At 39.5% G+C, this 26,303-nt stretch overlaps 1 protein-coding gene across 1 annotated transcript in view; it reads left to right on the top strand.

Moving 5' to 3' along the window:
* Positions 1 to 26,303, top strand: part of TTC39C (tetratricopeptide repeat domain 39C) — a 111,030-nt gene that overhangs the window by 74,299 nt on the left and 10,428 nt on the right. Inside the window, exons 7-10 of the mRNA XM_041766048.1 lie at positions 18,815 to 18,908; positions 22,119 to 22,226; positions 24,840 to 24,949; positions 25,972 to 26,095. Of these exons, the coding sequence (XP_041621982.1) occupies positions 18,815 to 18,908; positions 22,119 to 22,226; positions 24,840 to 24,949; positions 25,972 to 26,095 (436 nt within the window). The remainder of the gene's footprint in view (positions 1 to 18,814; positions 18,909 to 22,118; positions 22,227 to 24,839; positions 24,950 to 25,971; positions 26,096 to 26,303) is intronic.

Below are 26,303 nucleotides of genomic sequence, written 5' to 3' on the forward strand. Positions count from 1 at the left end.
ATCATTCAGCAATAAAAAGAAATGAAGTCCTGATTTATGCTACTGCATGGGTGAACCTAGGAAGCATGTTAAGTGAAAAAAGCCAACCACAAAAGAGCAAATATTGTATGATTCCATTTATATGAAATTTCTAGAACAGGCAAATCTACAGAGGCATTTAGTTGATTATTGCTTACTGGGGGCGGGGGATGAGTTAGAATAACTGTTAGTGGGTGCAGGGTTTCTTGTTGGGATGATAAAAATTTGACACTTAGATTATGGTAATGGTTGTGCAAGTCTGTACTAAATTAAATATCATTGAATTGTATCCTTTAAGTGAGTGAACTTTATGATACTTGAATTCTATCTCATAGATGTTTAAAAAAAAGTTACTGAGGATATTTTCTGTATGAATATATTACTGCCCCTTTTTTCCTTTGGATATAAATTGTTTTATATATATATATATATATATTTTTTTTTTTTTTATATTTTTTAAAGATTTTATTTATCTATTCATGAGAGACAGAGAGAGGGAGAGAGAGAGAGAGGCAGAGACACAGGCAGAGGGAGAAGCAGGCTCCGTGCAGGGAACCTGACGTGGGGACTCAATCTCCAGGATCACGTCCTGGGCTGAAGGCAGCACCAAACTGCAGAGCCACCCGGGCTGCCCTGGATATAAACTGTTGATGCAACTGAATGTGACTTCTCAGTAAAAAAGTATTTTCCTTGTATATTTGCTCAAATTAGTGTATAATATAATCATAGGGGGTACTTATATATTTCCCCTCTTCTAATACCTTAATTTGATAACTATTATTACATTGTGTTGTGAAAAGAACATTCAAACATGTATACATTTTTGTTATAACAGACTTCATTTCTTCAGAAATTTATCTTCTGCCTAAATGGGGATACACAGACAATTGTTTCCTTCTAGATTGTACACTGATGTTTTATTTATTTTTTATAGGGTGTACACTGATGTTTTAAAAACTCTTATTATATTCTCATATCTATTTGCATGTGTGAGATAAAGATATGGTTTAATTCTTATGCCTGCTGTAATTCAAGAATATTAACACTTTTGTTTTTCCTTCTATTACTGAGTCAAATCCCTTAAGACAGATACAATCCACTTTTTTCTTGTTAAATTTTTTTGCTTTCTTCATTAATTTTTTTTCCATCTTAAGTGTACTCTTGAATCCCCATCCTCTTTTTCCCCCATCCTCCCACCAACATCTCCCCTGGTAACTATCACTTTATTTTCTATAGTTAAGAGTCTGTTTCTTGATTTGTCTTTTTTCTTTGTTCATTTTTTTCTTAAATTCCACATATGAGTGAAATCATATGGTATTTGTCTTTCTCTGACTTATTTCACTTAGTGTAATGTTCTCCACCTCTCTCCATATCATTGCAAATGGCAAGATTTCATTCTTTTGTACAATGGAAAACTATTCTAGTATGTGTATGTATGTATATATATGTGTGTGTGTGTATGTATATATACACACAAACACATATACACGCATACCACGTCTTCTTTATCCATTCATCTATCGGTGGACACGGGCTGCTTCCATAATTCGGCTATTGTAGATAATACTGCAATAAACACAAGGGTGCATGTATCCCTTTAAATTAGTGTTTTTGTATTTTGGGGTAAATACTATTATGATTTCTGGATTTTAGGGTAGTTATATTTTTAATTTTTTGAGAAACCTCCATGCTGTTTTTCACAGTAGCTGCACCAGTTTGCATTCCCACCAACAGTGCATGAGAGTTCTTTCATCCCCACATCCTCATCAGCACTTGTTGTTTCTTGTGTTTTGATTTTATCATTTTGACAGGTGTGAGGTGATATCTCATTGTAATTTTGATTTACATTTCCCTGTTGATGAGTGATGTTGAGCATCTTATCAGTGTCTGTCTGTTAGCCATCTGGATGTCTTTGGAGAAATGTCTGTTCTTTCTTCTTTCCATTTTTAATTAGATTATTTGTTTTGGGGGTGTTGAGTTTTATAAGTTCTTTATATATTTTGGCAAATATGTCATTTTCAAATATCTTCTATTTTGTAGGTTGTACTTTAGTTTTGCTGATAGTTTCTTTTGCTTTGTGGAAGCTTTTTATTTTGATGTTTCAATAGCTTATTTTAACTTATTTCCCTTGTCTCAGGAGACATACCTAGAAAAATGCTGCTATGGCTAGTGTCAGAGAAATTACTGCCTATGTTGTGTTCCTTTCAAGGACTTTTATGGTTTCAGGTCTCACATTTAGGTATCTAATCCATTTTTAGTTTTTCTTTTATATGGTGAAAGACAGTGGTTCAGTTTCATTCTTTCACATGTGGCTGTGCTGTTTCCCAACGCCATTTGATGAAGAGACTGTCTTTTTTCCCGTTGGATATTCTTTCCTGCTTTGTCAAAGATTGATTGACCATGTAATTGTGGGCATATTTTTGTTCTATTCCTTTGATCTGTGTGTCTGTTTTTATGCCAGTACCATACTGTTTTAATTACTACTGCTTTATGATATAACTTGAAATCTGGAATTGTGATACCTCCGGTTTTTTTTTTTTTCTTTCAAGTTCACTATTTGAGGTCTTCTGTTGTTCCATACAAATTTTAGGATTGTTTATTCTAATTCTGTGAAAAATACTGTTGCTGTTTTGATAGGGATTGCATTAAATGTGTAGACTGCTTTGGACAGTATAGACATTTTAAAAATATCTATTCTTCCAGCCCATGAGCATGGAATGTCTTTCTAGTCTTTGTGTCATCTAGAATTTCTTTCATCAGTGTCTTAAACTTTTCAGAGTACAGGTTTTTCACCTCTTTGGTTAAGTTTATTCCTACGTATTTAATTGTATTTGGTGCAATTGTAAATGGGATTGTTTTCTTAATTTCACTCTCTGCTGCTTCATTATTAGTGTATAGGAATGCAACAGATTACTGTACATTGGTTTTTGTGTCCTGTGATTTTGCTGAAATCATTTATCAGTTTGAGTAGCTTTTTAGTGGAGTCTTTAGGGTTTTCTACATATAGTATGTCATCTGCAAATAGTGAGCTTTTTACTTTTTCCTTACTGATTTGGATGCCTTTTGTTTCTTTTTGTTATCTGATTGCTGTGGCTAGGACTTCCAGCCACAAGTTGGAATAAAAGTGGGGAGTGTGGACAACCTTGTCTTGGTCCCGACTTTATGGGAAGAGCTCTTATGGGAAGGGCTCTCAGTTTTTCACCACTGACTATGATGTTGGCTGTGGGTTTTTCATATGAGGCCTTTATTGTGTTGAGACATGTTCCCTGTAGACCTACTTTGTAGAGGGTTTTATCATGAATGGATGTTGTACTTTGTCAAATGCATCTGTTAAATGATTGTATGGTTTTTATTCTTTCTTTTATTGATATGATGTATCACATTGATTGTTTTACAAATATTGAACCACCCTTGTATACTGGGAATAAATTCCACTTGATTGTGGTATATGATTTTTTAAAATATCTTGTTGGATTCTATTAGCTAATATTTTGTTGAGGATTTTGGCATCTGTAGTTCTCTTTTTTGTGGTGACTTCATCTGGTTTTGTTATCAGAGTAATACCTCATAGAATAAATTTGAAGGTTTTCCTTCCTCTTGTATTTTTTGAAATAGTTTGAGAAGAATAGTACTAACTGTTCTTTAAATGTTTGGTGGGAATTGCCCGTGAAGCCATCTGATCTTGGACTTTTGTGTTTTGGGAGTTTTTTGATTATTAATTCATTTCATTGCTGGGGATTGGTCTGTTCAAATTTTCTACTTCTTTCTGCTTTAGTTTTGGTAGGTTATGTGTTTCTAGGAATTGATCCATTTCTTCTGTTGTCCAATTTATTGGCACATAGATTTTCGTAGTATTCTGTTAGATTTATTTGTATTTCTGTGGTGTTGGTTTTTTTTTTCTTCTTTCATTAGTGATTTTATTTGGATTTTTTTTTTTTTAATATAATGAGTGTGGCTACAGGTTTAGCAATTTTGTTGATTTTTTTTTTTCTTTTTCCCAAAGAACCAGCTCCTGGTTTCATTGATCCATTCTACTGGTTTTTTAAGCTTCTATATCCTTTATTTCTGCTCTAACCTTTATTATCTCCTTCCTTTTGTTGAGTTTGGATTCTTTTTTCTAGCTCCTTTAGGTGTGAGATTAAGTTGTTTGAGATTTTTCTTGCTTTTTGAGGTAGGCCTGTATTGCTATAAACTTCTTAGAACCATTTTTACGCATCTCAAAGATTTTGAACCATTGTATTTTCATTTGTTTCTATTTGATTCTTGATTTATTCTTTGAATCCTTGGTTGATCCATTCATTGTTTAGTAGCATGTTATTTAAATTCCATGTATTTGTGCTCTTTCTAGATTTTTTTTCTCATGGTTGATTTCTAGTTTCATAGTGTTGTGTTCAGAAAAGGTTCAGATGGCATCTATTTTTGAGATGTCTTTATATTCCGCCTTTTATAGATGTTTTTAAATAAATGTTCTTTAGCTTTTATAATTGTGATTTTATAATCCTCTGAATAACATATCACTACTGCCTTTAAAAATACCTATTTAGGGGATCCCTGGGTGGCGCAGTGGTTTAGCGCCTGCCTTTGGCCCAGGGCGTGATCCTGGAGACCCAGGATTAAATCCCATGTCGGGCTCCCGGTGCATGGAGCCTGCTTCTCCCTCTGCCTGTGTCTCTGCCTCTCTCTCTCTGTGACTATCATTAAAAAAAAAAAAAAAAAAACCTACTTAGTGGGGTGCCTGGGTGGCTCAGTTAATTAAATGTATGACTCTTGATCTTAGCTTAGGTCTTGATCTCAGGGTTGTGAGATTGAGCCCTGCATCAGGCACTGCACTCAATGGGAAATCTGCTTGTGGTTTCTTTCTCTCTCCCCCCCCAAAAAATCTTTAAAAAACCCAAAAATACCTTTTTAGTATTTTTATCCACTTTTCTCATATATATGTATATATATACTAAATTATTAGTTTGTCAGTTTCTCTATATTATAGGGAAATTTAATTGATATTCTATATAGAATATTTCTTATTCATTTCTAAGGATATCTGCTAATTTAGACATGTCCTTGTATTTCTATTAGACTTTATAATTATTTTGTGTGTACATCTGTCCTGTCCTGTCTATAGTAAACAACATAAGTATTTGCACGTGTACATAGTTATTTTGGAATTAAGGAGGAACTAGAAGTCAGGGATTCTTTCTTAATCCAATGTTCTTTAGCCTTTATTTGCTCATAAATTATATATATACACACATATATGTATTATGTAATGTTATTTTTGGACAGTATGTTTTATATGTAATTTATTAGCAAACAATATATATTTAAATGTGAATATAAATGTAAATATAAATATCCAAGGAGGCTTATTCTTACTGGGCTTTAAAAATCTGTTATTTTTTAAGAATGAGTTGATTAATAGAGTATCTTTTTTACATTTTGGAGAAGCAGGTCCCTTAAAGTAATGAAACTATCACTAAACATTTAACATATTTTTCTGTTCCTCATCAAGTACCCATTTGAAATCAATTTTTAATAGCATTTATTCAATAATGCTTTAATATTAAAAATTATATGCATTTTCATTTTCTATTGCACTTTTTAAATTTCCACGTATTACTTAATATGCCAGTACTGGAGCACCTGGGTGGCTCAGCCAGTTAAATATCTGACTCTTGACCTCACCTCAGATCTTGATCTCAAGGTTGTGAGTTCAAGCCCTGCATTGGGCTCCATGCTGGGTGTGGAGCCTACTTTAAAAAAAAAAAAAGCCAATACTATTAATATGTAAAAGTATGGTGTTACTTTTTACTTGTGGTATTTTTTGTGCTACTTTATTTGTAGTATTTTATAAGTTTGTGTTTATTTTATGTTTGGGCTTTGAGGTTACACTGGCTTTTATTTTTATTTTATTTTATTTTATTTTTACCCTGGCTTTTAGATGTGATTTTTTTTTTATCAGTTTGTTTTTTACCTCCATTTTATTTCTAGTTTTCTTTAATTTAGCTTGTTTTAAAATTCATTTTTAAAAAACTTTATACTCCTCTTTTTAAAAATTTTTTTAAAGATTTTTATTTATTTGACAGAGAAAGAGCAAAGGTTGGGAGGAGGAGCAGAGGGAGAGGGAGAGACAGACTACCCACTGAGCAGGGAGTTGAAGTGGGTCCCAGTCTGGATTCTGGGACTCCAGGATCACTACCTGAGCCGAAGGTAGACACTTAGCTGAGCTGGCCCAGCGCCCATATATACTTCTTTTAATAGTGAAACATTAGTGTTCTTATATAGATAGGGATTATATTGTATTCTTTGAAACTTAGCTTGCGTTTTGTTTTACGTGAAAGGGCTTGGGGACTAATAATATTGTGCTGTCATAAGAAATATGTTTGGTCTTTGTCCCTAGTTCCTGGCACAGAGCTCTAAAACCTTGGAGTTTCCTGAGAGGTGATAGAAGAGTGTGTTGTTACTCATAAGACGCTCTTTTCAACTTTACCCTGGGTTTGTATTAATGCGCTGACTGGTAGCTCCTAGGTAGCTGCAGGATGGGGGCTGGTAGGTATGATTGAGTTAGTTACCTAGAGAAATGATGTAATCAATCAAACTTAACTAGTGGATTCTTCATTAAAATCCTTACATGATGGGGTTCAGAAAGCTTCCAGATAGGTTAAACATCCATATGCTGGGAGAGTGCCACATCCCAAACTCCAAGGGACAGAAGTTTCTATGCTCAGGACCCCTTTGGAACTCTGGCTGTTCATGTGTATCCTTTATAAAATCCTTAATAATGAGCCAGTAATAATAAGTAAAGTGTTTGCCTGAATCCTGTAAGACTGAGACCCTAACTGAAGAGGACTCCACTCACTTCAAGTAGTTAGTATTAGAATTGTATTAAATTGGAGGACCCCCAGTTGATGTCAGGAGAGAATTGGGGGATTCCTTGCTGTGGAAAACCCACACAGCTGGTGTCAGCAGTGTTGTGAGTAGAAGAAACAGCTTTCCTTTAGGCTGCCTGAAGGTTTAGGGCTATAAAATGTTCATTGGCCAGTGTCTTTTGTTCTTACGATTGATCTCATATATTATGTAAATTGTCTGGTAGGTTTGTTTGAGTCTCTCTGTGGCCCTCATCCTCTGCCTGGCCGTAGCTCCAGAGCTAAGGGAACCTAGGGCTTAATTTTGCTTTTAAGATTCAGTGATGTGGTAAACTGGGAAGCCTATGCTGATCATGGAGCTCTGAATGAGTGCTAGTCATCATTGGCTGGGATGATGACAGGGCTGCCATTAAGCCTGCAGAGCTGGGGGGACAGTCTCCTGCATGGGAAGAGCCTTACTGCATAGCAGGCAGGCAGCAAGTAGATGGAGATGTGGCCAGGCTTTGAAACATAAACACGGGCCTACTGGAAGGAAAGGCATGCTTGGCTCACCGATGATGCCACTTTCATAGCTGGGAAAGACAACACAGAAGTGAAGGGTGATGCCCATACTAATACCCTGGTGCCTCATGAATATTAGAGGTCAGGCTGTTGAAGCGTATGTGGGAGTTTGAAGGTAGAGATGAGAGCATGGGGGATTAGCCTGCCTTCAAACCCAAAGCCTAGAAGAGGCTACCTACTGTGGGATTCAAGCTCAGTGGGGCTGGAACGTGTGGTGGAGAGAAGCAGGTGGAACAGGAATGACTTAGGGAAACGAGATCATTTGATTTTGTTTCTCAACCCAAATCTCCTTTCTCATAGAGGAGTTCCTTGTTCATATTTAATTGTGTATGTGATCCATGTGCATTGTTTTCCTTTGCCTTTCAGGATTGTGTATATTCTTGTTTTCATTTCTGCTTACCTGTCTTTGAATAGATTTTTCTTTAAATCCGATTGAAAGGATTTAAATCCGATCGAAAGAGGAGTTTAATGTTTTACTTGTTTATCTCCTATTTTAAACATGGGTTTGCATATCCATACAGTGTTCCAGTCCTTTGTCCCTCACTCTTGATGTCAAGGAGAATACGGTAAACTCCTCCTGGAGAGGTGACAGAGTCTGGTTTTAGGAAAGAGTATGGCTCACTTTTACCTACCTCTAGTCCAGAGCTCATGTATGAAATTTTATATTTTTTCATAGCATCATATTGAATTCTCCTGTTTGTCTTTATAATTTTGGACTCAATGCACAGGCACACGGAATTCTTGAATCTGTGCCTGGCTTTGTTTGGTGTGATGGTCTTCGTTTCTCCACGGTGTCTGGTAGAGGGCTTGTTAGCTTTGGGAATCTGTTGTCCTGTTGCTTTTGAGATGTAGTACTGTAGAAAGAGCACAGAACTAAGTCTGAAGATCTGGTTTGGCTCTGCCATAAACAATAAAGACAGTTTCGGGACGCCTGGGTGGCTCAGCGGTTGAGCATTTGCCTTTGGCTCAGGCCATGATCCCGGGGACCTGGGATCGAGTCCCAATTCAGGCTCCCCTCAGGGAGCCTGCTTCTCTCTCTGCCTGTGTCTCTGCCTCTCTCTCTCTCTCTCTCTCTCTCTCTCTTGTGAATAAATATATAAAATCTTAAAAAAAAGAAAAAAAGGATGTTATCTCCTTCCAAATGGCTGCTCATAGGCCAGACAACATGAAGGAGCTATAAGGTCTCAGTCAAGGGAGTCAGCATTCTCTGTCACTGTTTCTTCCCTTGGAAAATTCGTTTTTCCAAAGCATCTACCCCTGGAGTCCTGATTTGAGGGACTAGTTTGGACACGTTCCATGAAAAGAGGTGCCATGTCAGGCAAATCCAGATATGCCAAGACTGCTCAGAGATTTTAGTTCTGCACTGTGAGGAAGCTAGAGTATGCAGGTATGTTGTCCACGTTTATCCAGTTTGTTTGACCTAGAAAATTCATTTTTATATAGTAGCCTATGAGACCCGAAAGGTTTAGTGGAATCCACTTTGAGAAACACTAGACTACATAATTTTAAGGTCCCCCCCCAGCTTTCAAATTTTATAATTCTGTGGATATACTAAGAGCTGCTTAGTTATATATTTTATTTTACTTTTTAAAAAGATTTTATTTATAATATATAGAGAGAATGAGCGGTGTGGGGGAGGAGCAGAGAGAGAAGCAGACTTCCATCTGAGCAGGAAGCCCAACATGGGGCTTGATTCTCAGACCTGATCAAGATCTTGACTTGAGCTGAAAGCAGATGCTTAACCAACTGAGCCACCCAGGTGCACCTTAATTGTATAAATTAAAAGGATGGGTTTTCTGATGTGAAATGTATCTCAACAGAACTGTCATAAAAATGTTTTTATGGTTCTTTAATGTTCAAAATGAAGTACCTGGGATTGCTTCAGCTTTTTACAACTTGTCTTTAATTCCTCTTTGTGGGGGGAAAATATATAGGAAGCTTGCCCATTTGCCATCCTTTATAGAGAATGCGATTCAGTTATAGGAAAACTTCTCAGTTGCTTTCCTGACTACGGCTTCTGTTCCTCTCATGCCAACCTCTGTGGATAGTAGATCTTCTCCATTGATTTTCTTGGTGTATCTGTTTATCTTGAATTGCCTTTTGAGTAGTGTGACTTTCTGTAGATTAGTGTATTTCCATGGTCTTCATTTTTCTGAGGTAATTCTTTGCATTATCTTCTACACTGTTAATTTTAGTTCTTTTTTTTTTTTTAAGATTTTATTTATTTATTCATGAGAGACGCAGAGAAAGGGGCAGAGACACAGGCAGAGGGAGAAGCAGGTTCCATGCAGGGAGCCCAATGCGGGACTCGATCCTGGATCTCCAGGATCACACTTTGGGGCTGAAGGTGGCACTAAACCGCTGAGCCACCCAGGCATCCCTAATTTTAGTTATTTGATACCATTGTTAATATACACACATTTCTTTTAAATTTACTGCTATTTTTCACATAAGTTCCCTGTCATTTTAAAAAGCAACATGGTATAGTATAGCTGAAAAGCATCAGACTCAGCTCAAAATGGACTCTTCCACTTCTTGACTGGCCAAGCTTTCTGAGCCTGTGTCCTTGTGTGTGAAAAGAGGACAGTGCCTCCCATGCCAGCCTTAGATAGCATAATGTGGATATGGCACAGTGCTAGCACATGGTGCTTCGTCAGGGCTTTTCCTGTTTAGACAGAATTTTGTCTGGGTTGTAAATCCAGTATAAAGCACTTTCCATCACAGATTTTGTTGACATCATGTGTGTAACTGTTGAGGGACCAAGGAAATGTTGTAACTGGTGCATTATTCAGTTTTACATTCATTAGAGCTGGATTTGGTTACATAACTCCTTTTCCAAGAGAATTGCTATCCATGTGGAGGTGCTGAAAATATAACTACCATATTCCATTTTTTTGTGCATAATCAGAGATTTGTTGCCTGTGATGTAAAAGGCCTTCTGGAGGATGCCAAGAGGAGTAGAAAAAGCCCCTGCCCCTAAAGAAACTTACAATCTAATTATGAATAGCAATGTTGAATGCATGAAGGGTGATCACTCAAGGCAATAAAAGTGCCAGATGAACTGGCGGTGGTCATCATGGGTGGAGAGGACTGGGGACGGGGGGGATGGAGGAAATAGAAGCTGAGTGAGGGAAGAGCCACTTCCTCACCTCCTTTGACTTTGTTCATTCACCTTCTCAAGGAGACCTTGTGTGACTGTGTATTGGATGTGTTGGCCTCACTCCTGCCACGGTCCCCCTGACTCTTCACCACCCCTCCTCATTTCTGCCCAGAGACTCCTATTCACTGGACACATGGAGTAAAGTGCTTTACTTGTTGGCTCATTGTCTGTCTCTCCTCATTTGAATGAAAATGCAGGCTCCTCAAGGCAGGGACTTTGGGTCACTGCATATCTCAAATGCCTTGACCAGTGCCTGGCTTCCAGACAGCAGGGTTTCAGAGTGAGTGCGACAGTGTGAGCGTGAATGTCTGTGTGTGTGAACACACACAAACCTTGAGTGAATACTCTGGCCTCTTGCCCTTTGCCTCCCTTGGTTGTGCTGTGATGATAGTTCTATTTTGTTAGCCGCTGGATTTTTGTCAGAATGAGAGCAGCCATATTTATGGCATTTTGAAAAGTTCCCCTCATTATGCATAATTCATAGATTCCGTGTGTGTAGTGGTATTAAAAGCTCCACCCTCCCCCATCAAGAACTGTGTAAACAGAACTCTAGGACCAAAACAACAAACAAAAGACTGATAGAATTGATAGTACATGGATCAAAATATTGGTGGAACAGACATAAAAATGAACTTCTGTATTACAAAATATCATAAAGTTAAAAACATAAGGAATAAAGCTAGGATTAGCATCCTTAACATTAGAACTCTAATAAACCTGGAACATCACAAAAGGATAAGCATACAAAAAGAAAAAGAGCCAAAACACCTAAACAGACAAGCCATAAGGCAAGATACACAACTAGTAACATATGACCCTGATGATAGAATCAAAGAGATGCAAATTAAGGGTAAAAATAATTGGCAAATACTAAAAACATTCTCTGTTGGGAAAAGTTTTAGGTAAATAGGCCTCTTTTAAACTATTGGTACATATGTACATTGATAAAACCTTTGGGACAAGTAGTCTAGTATTTATACAAATTACATAGTTTGTATAGAGAGTAACTTAGATGTACTATATATGTACATAAATCAGACCTGCCCACATTCATAACCTGTGAGAAAAATGCAGGAGTAGATTCTGAGTGGGAGGGAGGAGGAGATACTATGATCTGCTGAGCTTAGGTCAGGTGCTCATATTCTTGCTGAGATCAGAAAGGTTTTTCCAGAGAAGCAGGACCTGTCCCATTCCCATCACATAGGAGAATGGCTCCCGAAAGAAAGGCCACCAGTTATATTGGATTTGGGCTTGCCTCAAAGACCTCATTTTAATGTAATTACCTCCTTAGAGATCTTATCTCTAAATATACTATGAGATACTAGGGATTAGGACCTCAACATATGAATTTTGGGGGACATAATTCGGCCCATATTTATGCCAACTGGTGTTTCCTCACAGGCACTTGGGGTATTCCTTTGTTTTCACATAGATGCCCCCTGATACCCTACTGGGTGCAGGGCTAGCAAGTTCCTCCAGAGGTCTCAAAAGGAAAGAGGCATGTGCCAATTTAAAATGGGCTTGAATCACACGGTTCGATCAGTGTAAAACACAGCAAGAAGCAAGGCGAAGAGGATAGCGTAGGTTAACGCTCTTAGGATGGTGTGCAGGGGCAGGCGGAAAGGCCACGCTGAATCCTGGGGTACAGTGTGTAATGTCTTGCTTGACTCTGCACATCACTGGCCACAGCTAAAACGACCCTCAGGGGTTTTATTAGTGTTTCTTGGGTAGAGGACACATGGTGCCAGAAAGCGTGTTACCAGTAGATGGTCAGATTAAGGCCACCTAACTACTAGCGTTTCATGTGTACTTAGTATTCTGAATATTGAGTGCTTTTTGTATATTTAGTCTCATGTATATTTAGTACCTGGGTGCCTCGTGAATAACAGAGACCTCGTGGCACTTTTGTTCTCTGACACATGCACACAGGCTCTACTTGCAGAGTACGTATTGTATTCTTGACACATCTCAGGAACTCTGTGTCTAACAAACTCTGCATACTGGTTACTTAAAACCTCTTCAAAGGATGTGCTTATAACTTACAAACTTCTGTGTCTAACAGAGCTGGAAATTTTCAAGTGATTATTAGAGTGGTCTGTATGGGCATCTCCCTCTCCTAGCACCTGAGTCCACAGAACACTGTCATGTTCTTTGATTTGCTATCACAACAATGATCCTCTTTGGTGTTTAACAGCAGAATTGAGTGATACCAACATTATTTGAATGCCAGTGGAATGGCTCTGAGCTGAGACCTTTTTGTTTGTGAGCTGGGGCTGTCATTTGATGTTAAATGCGATTTGGAGGGAGCACAAAAGGAAACTGTTAGCTTGGGAAGTGGAATCTTGCCTTCAGATTGAGAGAAGTCTGGAACTTGAAGTCCTTCTGGCACTAGAGTCTGGGTCAGGCCCCCAAAAGGGCTTGGCCTTGTTTCCATTTCCACTTTTTTTTTTTTTTTTTTTTTTGCAATTCTAGAAAGGAAACCTTTGGCTTGGTAGCTGAATTCAGTGTATCTTCTCAGCTTGATGTTGCTAGTGGGAATCTTCCAGTAGAACAGAATGTAACATTAGTAACCCCAATCTTACTGTGCTGACTCTGAAAATTATTCAGACTTTTTGTATTTTCATATTTGTACTTTGAAATCTTTACTTTCTAAAGGACTTGAAAGATATATTGTAGTGGAAATATTTTACATTTTAAAATTGGAGAATGTGATTTGTGGTCACTTACAGATTTCCTTTCTCTTTGACCCCTGTCTCTTCAGGTATGTGTGTGTTTGGGTTAGGCAGGAATACACACTTCTGTATTTGTGGTAGAACCTTAACTCAAACAGCTTTTAATTATGGCTCCAGGAAAGAATCTAGAATTTCTTCCAGTGGTCTAAAAACAATAGTGAGAAGCTCAATTGCTATTTATTGCAAATCTTTCTAAATGTTGGAAAACAATATTGTGATTTATTTCCCAGCAATACTAACAAGCGAGATAGACCTATTTTTAAAGACAATGTACCTTCCCTAAGAGCATTTTATGTGCATTAATTCATTTATTTCAATATCTCCTGAGATTTATAAATAAATTTATTTCCCAAGGTTCAAAATTTTGTTGGTTTTGAAGTTGGCACTGAAATCTGGTACTGTTGACTAAAGTTTAATATTCTTTGTCATGTTGTATATCCATTAAAAGAAATTTAATTACAGTATTTTAAACATTTTAAGGATTTTATTTGAGAGAGAGCATGAGTGGGGAAAGGAGCATGGGGCTGGGGGGAAGGGACAAACAGATTCAGTGCTGAGCACAGAGCCTGATGCAGGGCTTGATGTCATCCTCCTTAGATTATGACCTGAGCTGAAACCAAGAGTTGGATGCTAAACTCACTGAGCTACCCAGGCACTCTGGTATTTTAAACATTTTAAATGAATTATGCAATTGAAAGATATGGCTTTATAGTGAACCAGTTATTTACATAGTTCCAGAGCATAGAAAATATTAAATTATTTCCTACAAGTGTGCAAGTTCTGGCATTATCTTGATATCAACTCCTGGAGGAGAGCCCTGAACAAAAAATATAGGTCAACTTCATTCTGAGTATACAAAATCTAAATAAATACTAACAAGTCACATCCAACAATATATTTTTTAAGTGCCATATGATGATGACCTTAGTAGGGCTTATTTCAAAGAGGTGAGCATGGTTCGGCATGAGGAAATGTCTTTCTGTTATAACCTGCATTAAGGAGGTAATTGATAAAACCATCACTAGGTATCCAAATGGCATTTATTGAAATCCACTTTGAAAACCAAACTATTAGCAAATTAGAAATAGAAAGGGAATTTCATTTGGTAAAGATGGCATCTACTAAAAACGTGCTGCAAACTATACTTAATGGTGGAGCATTAGAACATCTTCATGAAAGACAGGAATAAAGCAAGGGTGCATGTGGTTTGCTAATAGTATCTTAACTAATAGTTCTCACCAATTAAAGAAGTCTCTTGTAGAGGAAAAGACAACACTATCCATTATTTGCAAATGATTTGAATATTGTGCCCCAGAAATCCAAGAGGAAACGTTTTTAAAAATCATATGAGGATTCATGAGTAGAATGTGACATATGCAAAAATCAACTTCCAGAGTTTTCCTACACACTAGCAACATTCAGTCAAGGTAAAATGGAGGAACAGGTCTTGAGGATAGTTGCCCCAACTAAAGCACAGAGGAATACAGCTATCAAGAAAGGTGTCCTGAATGACTGAAAAAACACACTGTATCTCTGTAGTAATGAAGCAGTAGCTATACACTGTGCTGATTTTAATTTGGCAACAAATATGCTCCACTTAATTTGGCTAAGAATTGTGCTTGTGTTTCCCACGGCTTCCTCTGGAAGCAGATAATGCTTGCTGACATTATTTCCTCATTTTACCAGTGAGGAACCTGAGACCTCAGGTAGTTTCTGTGATACAGAGTGTCTGTGCAATAATTCTCCAGGCAAAGGCTTTGATGATACTTGACCTCCAATTTTTGGATCCCTGGCTGTTTCATACTAGCCTGTTTCCTGTATTCTCTTCAGCTCAGCATATATGTAGTTCCTCCAAAACTTAAACTGTGAATCAGGTATCAAATTGAGGACAATTCTTCCTTCTCTGTTATGTTGTGGATATTATAATTTATAGCATAAAAATTCCTACTAGATCATTTTTATTTTAAATTACCTTGATGAAGGGGCACCTGGGTGGCTCATTGGTTTAAGCGTCTGACTCTTGATTTCAGCTCAGGTCATGATCTCAGGGTTGTGAGATCCAGCCCTGAGTTGCACTAGTGCTGGCATAGAGCCTGCTTGATTCTCTCTCCCTCTCCCTCTGTCCCTCCCCACCTCACTCCTGCTCACCCTCTTCATGCACATGCATTCTCTAAAAAAATAATAATTAAATAAAAAATTATTTTGGTGAAAACAAAGGGGAAACCTATTTTCACTGTTTTAATGGCTAGTCATTGGAATTCTTTAATGAGTAATCAGGCTAGAACTGGAATTAACTTTGTAGTTATGCTTATTACTCTTGGGATAATATTGTTAGGCTCCATAATGATCTCCATCCCTTCTAGTTCCATCAGGGCAGTGGTACTTTCTTCACAGTTTTAATTTTGAAACTAATCCCCTGTATTCACTTCCTAAGGCCATGAAATAAATCATCGTAGACTTAGTGGCTTAAAACAGCAGACATGATTAATCTCACACAGCTCTGGAGGTCACAATTCCAGAATCTATTTCACTGGCTGAAATCAAAGTGATTGGGGGTGGAGGCTTTGGAGGCTGGGAGGACAGTCCATTTCCTGCATTTTGTGGGCTCTAGTGGCTCCTGGGCTTGAGGCTGCATCTCCAGTCTGTGACTCTGTGATCACACTGCCTCCTCTGTGTGTGTCAGCTCTCACTCTCTCTGCCTGCCTCTTATCAGGACACTTGTGATTGCATTGAGGGCCCACCCAGATAATCCAGGATACTCTCCCCATCTCAAAGCCCGTAGTGTAATCATACCTGTATATGCTCTTCCTGAAAAAAGCATATTCTAGAGGCAATCAAAGCAGAGTGAATACTACCCTATTGCTAGCTTGTTGACCTTGACCAAACCACTTCACCTCTTTGAATTTTGGTTTCTCCATTTGAAAATGAAACTAATACATGCCAGCCTCAGATTCTTTTTGAAAGGGCAAAGAGAAACAATGTTGATTGAATTGCTTGCCTTTTTTTTTTTTTTTCTTTCCTAAATTTCCTTTTAAAATTCTGTTCTGAGGGATCCCTGGGTGGTGCAGCGGTTTGGCGCCTGCCTTTGGCCCAGGGCGCGATCCTGGAGACCCGGGATCGAATCCCACGTCGGGCTCCCGGTGCATGGAGCCTGCTTCTCCCTCTGCCTGTGTCTCTGCCTCTCTCTCTCTCTCTGTGACTATCATAAATAAATAAATAAATTTAAAAAAAAAAAAAAATTCTGTTCTGATTTGTCTTTGTAGTTCAAGCCAATACTACCTCAGGCACTTAGTAGTTGCCCACTAATTAACATTCACAAGTAGTTTTTGGTCATTTGCAGGGCAGTGTGGCATTGCATTGTCATGCGGTGTACCCGCAGCTGGACACAGCTTGCGGACGATGGCTCATCCAGAAATATTCTGTGTGTGATCATTGAGCGTCAGGAAATTAGACCTTGGAGATGCATGCAAAGAAGAACCCCTAGCACTATGGTTTCATGCAAATACGCTAAGATGAGTGCATGTATGCTGCAGGGAAAGAACTGCTGATCTAGAAAGACAGTGCCACCTAACTTACTCTGCAACATGCTTGTGGGCACGTGTGCACACACGTACATAGCATACAAGATTGATTTTTGCATTAAAAATTTTTTTTTCACCTCTTTGGGACCTTGGTGGCAGTGTACTTATAGTCCAGTGTGAATGTCTGACAGGGTTGGCGCCTGTTCTCACATTCCCTCTACCTAGATGTTAACCTCCTTGAGAACAGGAATCACTGATGTGGAGATGTGTGTCCTTAGCCTTTGTGGATGGTGATAAGGGATTCAACACAACAGTCCGAACCATTCTGGCAAAATGAAACATCACGATGGAGCATGAACAGAGTTATTGATCCACCCAGGGCCTTGGTTAATGAGTCGTTTGGCTTGTGCTTTGGAATCACAGGCTGTCCTAAGGCTCTCCCTGACTCATCAGTGTGGCGTGTGGCATCCAAGAGGCCTCCCACAGTGACCATGCATCACTGAAGGAGCCAAGGAATGTGGTAGCCTTTCTTCTATGTTGCTTTCACCCCTGCCTGGCCATGTGGGCGAGAAGAGGCAGAAAGGGCACTGGCAAGGAGATGGCCAGGGAGCAACAGAGAGAGCACATAGGGAAGCCCAGGGAGGGCTGGGTGGAGCAGAGGGAGCTGAGTGCCAGCTGTGGGGACAGGGCACAGCCCTGGACGTGAATCATGGAGAGCAGGGTATATCTCATTTTTAGGGCATTTAGGATTTATATTTATTAACACCTATCATTGCTGTATTTAGGATTGAATTTGATGCTTTTTAGGTGCTCTGGCATGAAGTTGGCAGACTTTGAAAGGGGTCTTTGGTGGAAAGAAACATTAAATGTATTTAGTCAGAAGTAAGAACAGTCATTGGAGAGTCTGTTGGGATCTGGACAGTGCTAGATGAATGCAAAAGTCAGATGTGAGGGTTAGTAGAGGAGATGTGATGACCAGGAGCAACCAGACAAAGCATTTTGGATACGGAATCCTACTGTAGGACAGAGAGAGAGTGGGTCACAGAGCAGAGAGCATGCTGAGGGCAGCCTAAAAGAGGCTTCACACAGTCACTCAGGACTGACCAGGGTCTTTCTGGCCTGGGGCAGGTCCAGACACACCTCATTTCATTGTACTTCACTTTATTGCACTTTATAGACATTGGATTTTTTTTACAAATTGAAGGTTTGTGGCAACCCTGTATTAAAAGTCTGTTGGCAGCTTTTTTCCAACAGCATTTGCTCACTTCATGTCTCTGAGTCCCATTTTGGTAATCCTTACAGTATTTCAGACTTTTTCATTATTGTTATATTAATGGTGATCTGTGATTACAACTTGCTGAAAGCTCAGATGGTTAGCATTCTTGAACAATAAAGTTTTTTTTTTAATTAAGGTATGTACACTGTTTTTTAGACACAATGCTATTGCACACTTAATAGACTATAGGATAGTATAAGCATAACTTTTGTATGCACTGGAAAACCAGAAAATTCCTCTGACTTGCTTTATTGCAATATTCACTTATTGTTGTGTGGAACTGAAGCTGTGGTTATCTCCGAGGTACGCCTGTTGTATACACCAGAGGGTGAATTATAGTCCCTGTCCGTGTAGAACCTATTTGGTAACAAGGGGCTGGATTTGCAATTACGGTTACAGTTGAGCAAAGTCCTGTGGCACAAGTCTGAAGAGTGTGCTCTAGGAGGTGAATGGGAACTAAGCCCTCACTGGAGGAATTTCCTACCAGAGCAAAAGAAGTGCTCTGTGCTGCGGTTCATCTCACAACTGAGGTGAATTAGAATGTTCCAGAAATTTTGATATCATACTCTTCTGTGCTGTTTAATCTGTTTAAATAACTGTTAAGGAAGAAGAGGCTTTGGAATTAGGATGATGGTAATGTTAATGACAGATTTTAGCCAGTAACTCTATTTTCATTTTTTCTTTAGTGTCAAATCAACAGTGCCTTGACTTCTTTCCATACGGCTTTGGAACTTGCGATAGATCAGAGAGAAATCCAACATGTCTGTCTGTATGAAATTGGTAAATATGAAATGTCTGTCTAGCTTCTTGTAATGAAATGGCATTAATGCATTCAACTTATGTCCAGCTGGATGTCCAGCTTCCTGTTGTGAGTCTTAATGCATTCTTGTGCACGTCTGTATTATTAATGCTGTTCACTTTGGATTTTTGTAAAATGCTTGCTGCCTTTTGTGATAATAAGACTGTTAGGACAAGCAATGATGCTTATCTCAGTGTTTGTCACTACTGCTTTAGAATTTATTCATTCCTTACAACATTTTGATTTTAGGATAATAGGTCATGTTAAAGGAGTTGACTAAAACTCATTTTTTTAAAAGATTTTTATTTATTCATAGAGACACACAGAGAGAGAGGCAGAGACATAGGCAGAGGCTCCCTGTGAGGAGCCTGACATGGGACTCGATTCCTGGACCAGGATCATGCCCTGAGCCAAAAGCAGATGCTCAACCACTGAGCCACCCAGGTGTCCCAGATAAAACTCATTTGTAACTACTTTATTTGACTGCACATTAGAATCCAAAACTATGCTTTCCTTCCCTTCCTTCCCATTCCGGTGTTTACCTGGGAAGAGAAATATGGCCTGGGAGAGAGTTGGGCATGTGGGCTCAGTCCCAGCCCTTCCACTAACTAGCTCAGAGGCCTGGGAAAAGTTACGTAAGCCTCATGGTTGCCATGAGTGTTGAGAAGTGCCTGTCCTAGCTGTGGTGAGGTTCAGATGAAGTAGGAATGAGCACCAGGTGGGATGCCCAGCACACAGAAGGCCCTCCACATGTGTCAGCTCCTTCCTTATGCTTCTCCCCTCCTGCAGATAAGTTTATAAGCAGCCATGGAAATACATATTTGCTTACAGCTTTCTCCTTCCTGTCCCAAAGTTGTTACTATGAATTTTTTGCTGACTGCACTAGAATTCTCCCGTCCTGTTATTTTAGCAATTCCATAATATTTTTATATAGCAGTTGCTCTATCATGCTGAGGAGAATCAACACACAGTTGGGTTTGAAACAGTAATGATACAATATAATAAGGGGTTCATGCTATTAGGGTTTCAGCCCAGTATGACAAGGTTATGTCACACAGAACCTAGAAAGGGAATAGAGGAACCAGAGAATGGAGAAATGATGAGGTAGGGATGCAATCAGTGGGAAAATTGGAACTCCAAGGTCCTCTGCAGAGAAGGGAAGAAGAAATGGGGAATGCTTAGGAGGCATTTGCCACCTGTCAGGTCAAGACCCTGTGATGCTTGCCACTTGTTTATCTGCTGTGGTCATAATTTTGTGTCAGGGTTTTATTTATTTATTCATGAGAGACAGAGAGAGGCAGAGACATAGGCAGAGGGAGAAGCAGGCTCCTTGTAGAGAGCCTGATGTGGGACTCGATCCTCAGACCAGGATTATGCCCTGAGCTGAAGGCAGATGCTCTACCACTGAGCCACTCAGGCGTCCCTCTTCTTGAATACTTTTAGATTTTTTTTTTTAAGTACAAGCTTAAAGATTGGGAACTTCCCGGTAAAATAATATTGTGTTTTAAGCACCTGTTATGGTTTAGAGAGAAGAGCTGAAGTAGAATCCAATGGAAAATAGATTTTTATGTCATCAACCCTGGTGGAGCTCTGGGTAACAGCTATACTGTAGGATGGAATATATTTCAAAGAACTCAAATTAACACCTAGATTTGGTGGCCTTTTTTGTTCTTAAGATATTGTTGCCTTTTTTTTCCTTCCACTTTTATTGAGTATAATTGACATACAATATCTTAGTTTTAAGTTGTGTGACATGACCATTTGATACCTGCCTTTATTGCAAAGTGATGATGATGGCCTCTTTCGGCGCACCATTTCAAGGTCTGTGGCAGGATGGAGGGTTACACCTGAAGGAGGCTTGGAAATGATCAAAACCTAAACCTTATAAGGCTTAGGAAGGTCAATCCAAGAAAGAACAGTCATAACTCAGGCTTCTGCACTTTCTGTGTCCCCTCCACCTCTACTTCACATTTAACTCTTCATTAGATGGACACAATTAGCCCCAATCTTTACTATAAACTATGTCAACTTCATATCCTATCTCATAGAATTTGACATTGGATTTTCTAGTAGTGTGGATCCCTCTCATCCCTGTACTTCAAAGGCAGTTCCAAGGTGATACAAATACTTCACAATACACCAGATATCAGAATCTATTATGGAGTGATATTGTGGACAGGAGAGAGCAGTGGCCTTCACTCCTGGGCTTTTTCCTCTCAGTAGCTCTATGGCCTTGAGCAAGTCACCAATCTCTACAGGCCTTAGATTTTCTCCTTGGTAAAATTATGCCATCACCACCCTAGGAAGCCCCTAGTAGAATTAGAATCATATCATGTGCCTGGCATAGGGCTTGACACATGGAAGGGCTTAGGCAATGGAAGATAAATTTCTAAAAACTAAGATAGAATTCCTCACATTCTCGTGGCTGCCACTCTTTACCGAAGGCCTGTCTCATGGTGTTTTGATCCAGGAAAGATGTTTCTGAGCTCTGCTGTCAACCTGCAGAGGAAAGGCAGGCTAGTACTTAGTTTCTTACTGGCTTGTCTCCACTTCTCACAGGGTTTGAGAATTAATAGTAATCATTAAGGAGCTCCGTGAGTGCTTGAAGACTTTTTGAGGTAGTCACTATATGCAGTCTAATGATATTTTGCTTCTTTTTCTGTGTCTGTGCCTGCTCTTGGATAAGTTCCGCTGCACTTAGATTAATCTTACAACCCAAATTGGAGTATAGGAGACAGATTATTTTCATAGGAATCTTTATGTTTCACAATACTGCTGGGGGTTTTTTTGTTTTGTTTTGTTTTTTGTTTTTTGTTTTTTTGTTAAGATTTGGGAGGAGGAGGGGCAGAGGAAGAGGGAGACTGAGTCTTAAGCAAAGCCTAGTGCAGGGCTGAATCTCATAACCCTGAGATCATTCATGACCTGAGCTGAAACCAAGAGTCAGTCACTCAACCAACTGCCCCCCCCCCCGGGTGTCCCCCACTCTACTGCTTCTGTACTGCTTAATGAGTTGTGAAATCAGAAGTGCCTTGTCATACTCAGAATATCACACTGAAAATACTTACGAGACAGAAGAGGTTTTTCAGGTAGTGTACGTGCAGTACTCAAAGAATCAGTATCAGATTCCCAGCTTAAAGATGGGGTGTAAATCACTACCTTAGGGTCCCATACTAAAAAAATCTCTTTCATAGGTTGGTGCAGCATGATAGAGCTGAATTTCAAGGATGCGTTTGATTCCTTTGAGAGGCTAAAAAACGAGTCCAGGTGGTCCCAGTGCTATTATGCCTATTTAACTGCTGGTGAGTAGCCCATTTGTACCCTGAGTTCTGTCTCCCACACACGTTGGCCAATGGGAGGACGATGGGAGGATGATGGCAGGAGGACGTGGTGTTCTCCTTGCTCACTTCCCCCCAGGATGTTAATGTTTTGTACAACTGAGTAATACAGTATTCTCGGACCCAGCTGAACACTGCCGTCCTGCACACCAGCTCCCCATCTGGGCTGTTGGGTCACATGCTCTGTCCTGAAAATGCTTTATTATAATTGTGAAGCTTTCTGTGCATTTTGCCCTAAGCAGCCTCAGCTTACCCTATTCCTTTGCTTTCTACAATATGGTTTTTAGTCTTTGAGAATTTAAACAATTTTTAGGGAATTTAACATGTCTCTGAAATTGTGTTAATATTTCTGTTTGGATTGTTAGTGCTCTGGTAACAAAGCTGCCTAGATTTTGAGTAGTCAGCTCCAAACTTGTTTTACCTATTAACCTTGTTAGATTTACAGTGGTTTTGCAGAGCATGAGGTATTTGAACATCATTTGGCAGGAACACCTGTAATTGCCAATATGAATGAGCGGTTGGCTTTTTGTCCTCTCATCAGAAGATGAAGATGTACTGCCACCTGGTGGACGAAAGGGTTGTCTGTGCCCCGAGGTATCTTACTTGCCATCATTATGTACCCAGGCTGTACGTTTTCTGCCTCTGATGGTGACCTCTCCCTCCTTGTCCAGCCATATAAGTGATTCTTTTACTTAAAGTTCAAGACTAATCCAAACATAATTTAAAATTTTAAGTATCTCCTTATTTCTCTATTTGGATTTAGTGAAATATTTCCTGTCATTCCAACCCCTTAAGTGATCTATTTAAAAATGAGAGAATTAACAGTTGCATGTCCTGGATGTTCAAAAATTGCCGTCCATTAGGAATCAGTATGAAATCCCTTTATACCCACACTCTTTTTTTTTTTTTAATTTTTATTTATTTATGATAGTCACAGAGAGAGAGAGAGAGAGGCAGAGACACAGGCAGAGGGAGGAGCAGGCTCCATGCACTGGGAGCCCGACGTGGGATTCGATCCCAGGTCTCCAGGATCGCGCCCTGGGCCAAAGGCAGGCGCTAAACCACTGCGCCACCCAGGGATCCCCCATATACCCACACTCTTTACTGTAATCCCTGCAGGGCACCCGTTTTTGTAAGGCTCTGTAGCTGATGTTTGAGTGGATTATTCTCAGGATGCTGGTCAGGCTACTGTGTTTCACACCTTAAGAGTTGTTGTATAGAACTCACATGCCTCTCAGATGACAGTGGCAGCTATTTACTGAGTGGCCTCCGTGTGCCCAGCACATTGAGGAGTGGGGGAACTGAAAAGCAGAGGTCTTCACGACAACCCAGCAATTGGTTGTTAATGTGTTATGGACTCACACAGTCAGTTGTGGGCAGCTGTTTCTTTTTTAATCTTTGTTGAGCATAGAACACAAACAAATGTACAGTGCAGCTGTGTAGAGGAGCATTTATTCTCCAAATACTGGAAATCCCAGGATCATAACATGCTGTAGGAGCTGATAGAGCATGAAAGCTTAGTCTCTGCCTTTGCTAAGGGGGTTTTGTGCAGATGGTAGGATGTGTCAAGAGCTCCACCAGAAAGAGTTCATGAGAAAGGGGTGGCTCGCTTCTGTTGTGCTATCAGCCATTTTGCAAGAGCTGCCATTCGAATTGGCCCTAAAGGTACATGTTGACAGGCAGAGATGGGAGGGGCACTCGGAGATCAGAAACACTGCCACCAGGGGCTTAGTTTCTTGTACTGTTCAGTTGTAGTAGAATGTATGTAACATAAAATCTACCACCTTAACTGTACTAAGCCTTCAGTTCAGTGGCATTACATCCATGCACATTGTTATACAACCATCATCACCAGATTGTGTGCAGACTATGAAAATCTTATCATCCTCCAGGGCTCAGCCTTACTCCTAGATCCTTAAGATTTTTCTGATCACTCTAAAGAGAAATGATCTCTTCTTTTCCTGGGCTTTTCCAAAAGCACTTTGGTTTTCCTACCCTTGAGGCTCTTATCATCATATACACTGTAGCTATGGGATTATGTATATATCTTATTTCTCCAGCTGAAATGGACATTTCAGGTTTAAACATGTGTTTCTTCTTCACATTCTTGCTGGTGAGTTGTAGGTGGTAGGTGGCCAATGAACATGTGTAAGACTAATTTCATGACTTTCTTTCCAGGCACAGGGATATCCTCCACCCATCATGAAACTTCATGATCTTCTTGGTTCCTTGCTGTTCTTTCTTAGATTCCTTTTGAGTCCACTTTCTGAGCATGTGGGCTCCTGCTAGACTGTACACTATGATAATAGCTGGGACTTTTGTCACATCTAAGACTATTGCCCAACATGAGGACTAGGACCGTGGTTTTCCTATATGTCCCCACAAAGCTCCAGGAACCCAGTTTGCTGGGAAATAGTTGTTGAATTTGTGGCATAACAGTCAACAGGATGGTGCAGGCCTTTGTGTAACAATCTTTAGAAACATGTGCTCCCATTTTTTCTTTGGTAACATTTTCCAAGTACCATCAACCATATTTTTCCCCTGATGCTTAAGGAGTACAACAGTGGTTTCTTACAGTTTGTCAGGGAGCCACTGGTGATGTGGACGGGGCCCAGATAGTCTTCAAAGAAGTTCAGAAACTCTTCAAAAGGAAAAACAATCAGATTGAACAATTCTCAGTGAAAAAGGTATGTTGGAGCCAATTTATCTGGTGTGTTATTTATGATGGGAATTTGTAACTGATGCCACCTCGGACAGGTTTTAGGAAATCCTCATCAAAGCTGGCAACTGACTTGCCATGCAGCATGCACTTTGCCACTATGGAGGAAATTTACTCCCATGGTCATAATTCTCCTTTGAGTATAAAGTGCTTATTTTGCTGCACATGATTAAAGCAGTTGTTACTTGTTTGAGTGGGTGGACACATGATAGACCATGCAGAGCTAATGAGCCTATCCAGAGAGGAAAAGCATCTTTCTAAAGAGAGAGGATTTCAGAAGAATAGAAATTGTCAGAATCTAGGCAAGAAATATATGAACTATTGGTTCTCAATCTAGTGAACACACCACATTTTGACTTAATCAACAACAAAAGTATGTATCAGATTTACCAGTAGAAAGGCCCAGGACTGTAGGGACAAAGTCCCTGATTTATTCTACACTTTTAAAAATAAAAGCCGAATTACTGTGGATCACATGACAACTTGTCATATCCTGAATTTTCCATGATTTTAGTTTGTTTTTAACAAGTGAACAATTGATGACTTGATATGAGTATAAACTAGATGGTAATGTGGAATGCCACTGAGACCACAGGGACTGAATAGAAAATTAAAAAGTCAGTAAAACCATAACTAAGAAGCATCTAGTATTACATCTTCCCTATGAACCCATTCCTTATTACTTGTCACCCAACTTTTATAAGTTCTTTTGATTAAACTGAAATGAATCCAGTTTGATCCCAAGTTGTCTGAATGCACCCCAGATCTTGATTGTAGATGGAGTTGAATAATGAATGAAAGGCATATCTCCCAATACATGAAAAGTTAGAAAGCAAAATTTTTTTAGAGCTAAGTTCTTATTTCTAGCTTTGTTGAAGGGAGGTTGTTCATGTCAATCAGGATTCATACATTTTTTACTGTCTCCCAAGGATATGTTTTTATTTGAATTTGTTTGCCCAAACTTAGCCTGCTTCTTCTACCCACTTGCAGGCAGAGAGGTTTCGGAAACAAGCTCCAACCAGAGCGCTCTGTGTGCTGGCCTCCATCGAAGTGCTGTACCTGTGGAAAGCCCTTCCCAACTGTTCCTTCCCCAACCTGCAGAGGATGAGTCAAGGTAAAAATAAAACTATACACATCAGCTGGTTCCTTCGGTTGCTCATGGATGTTCGCTGATTCAGATCTGTTGTTCTTGGATGGACGGTGTAGTGATGAAGAACGTTACTTAGGTGATAGGCGTAGGCAGCACCAGAATGTATGGACATGTCCACATTGTTAGTGGTGTGTGGTGAGGCACACAATGCCCTAAGCATCACTGACTGTAT

The sequence above is a fragment of the Vulpes lagopus genome, chromosome 1 (assembly GCF_018345385.1).
Source record: "Vulpes lagopus strain Blue_001 chromosome 1, ASM1834538v1, whole genome shotgun sequence".
Classification (NCBI taxonomy): domain Eukaryota; kingdom Metazoa; phylum Chordata; class Mammalia; order Carnivora; family Canidae; genus Vulpes; species Vulpes lagopus.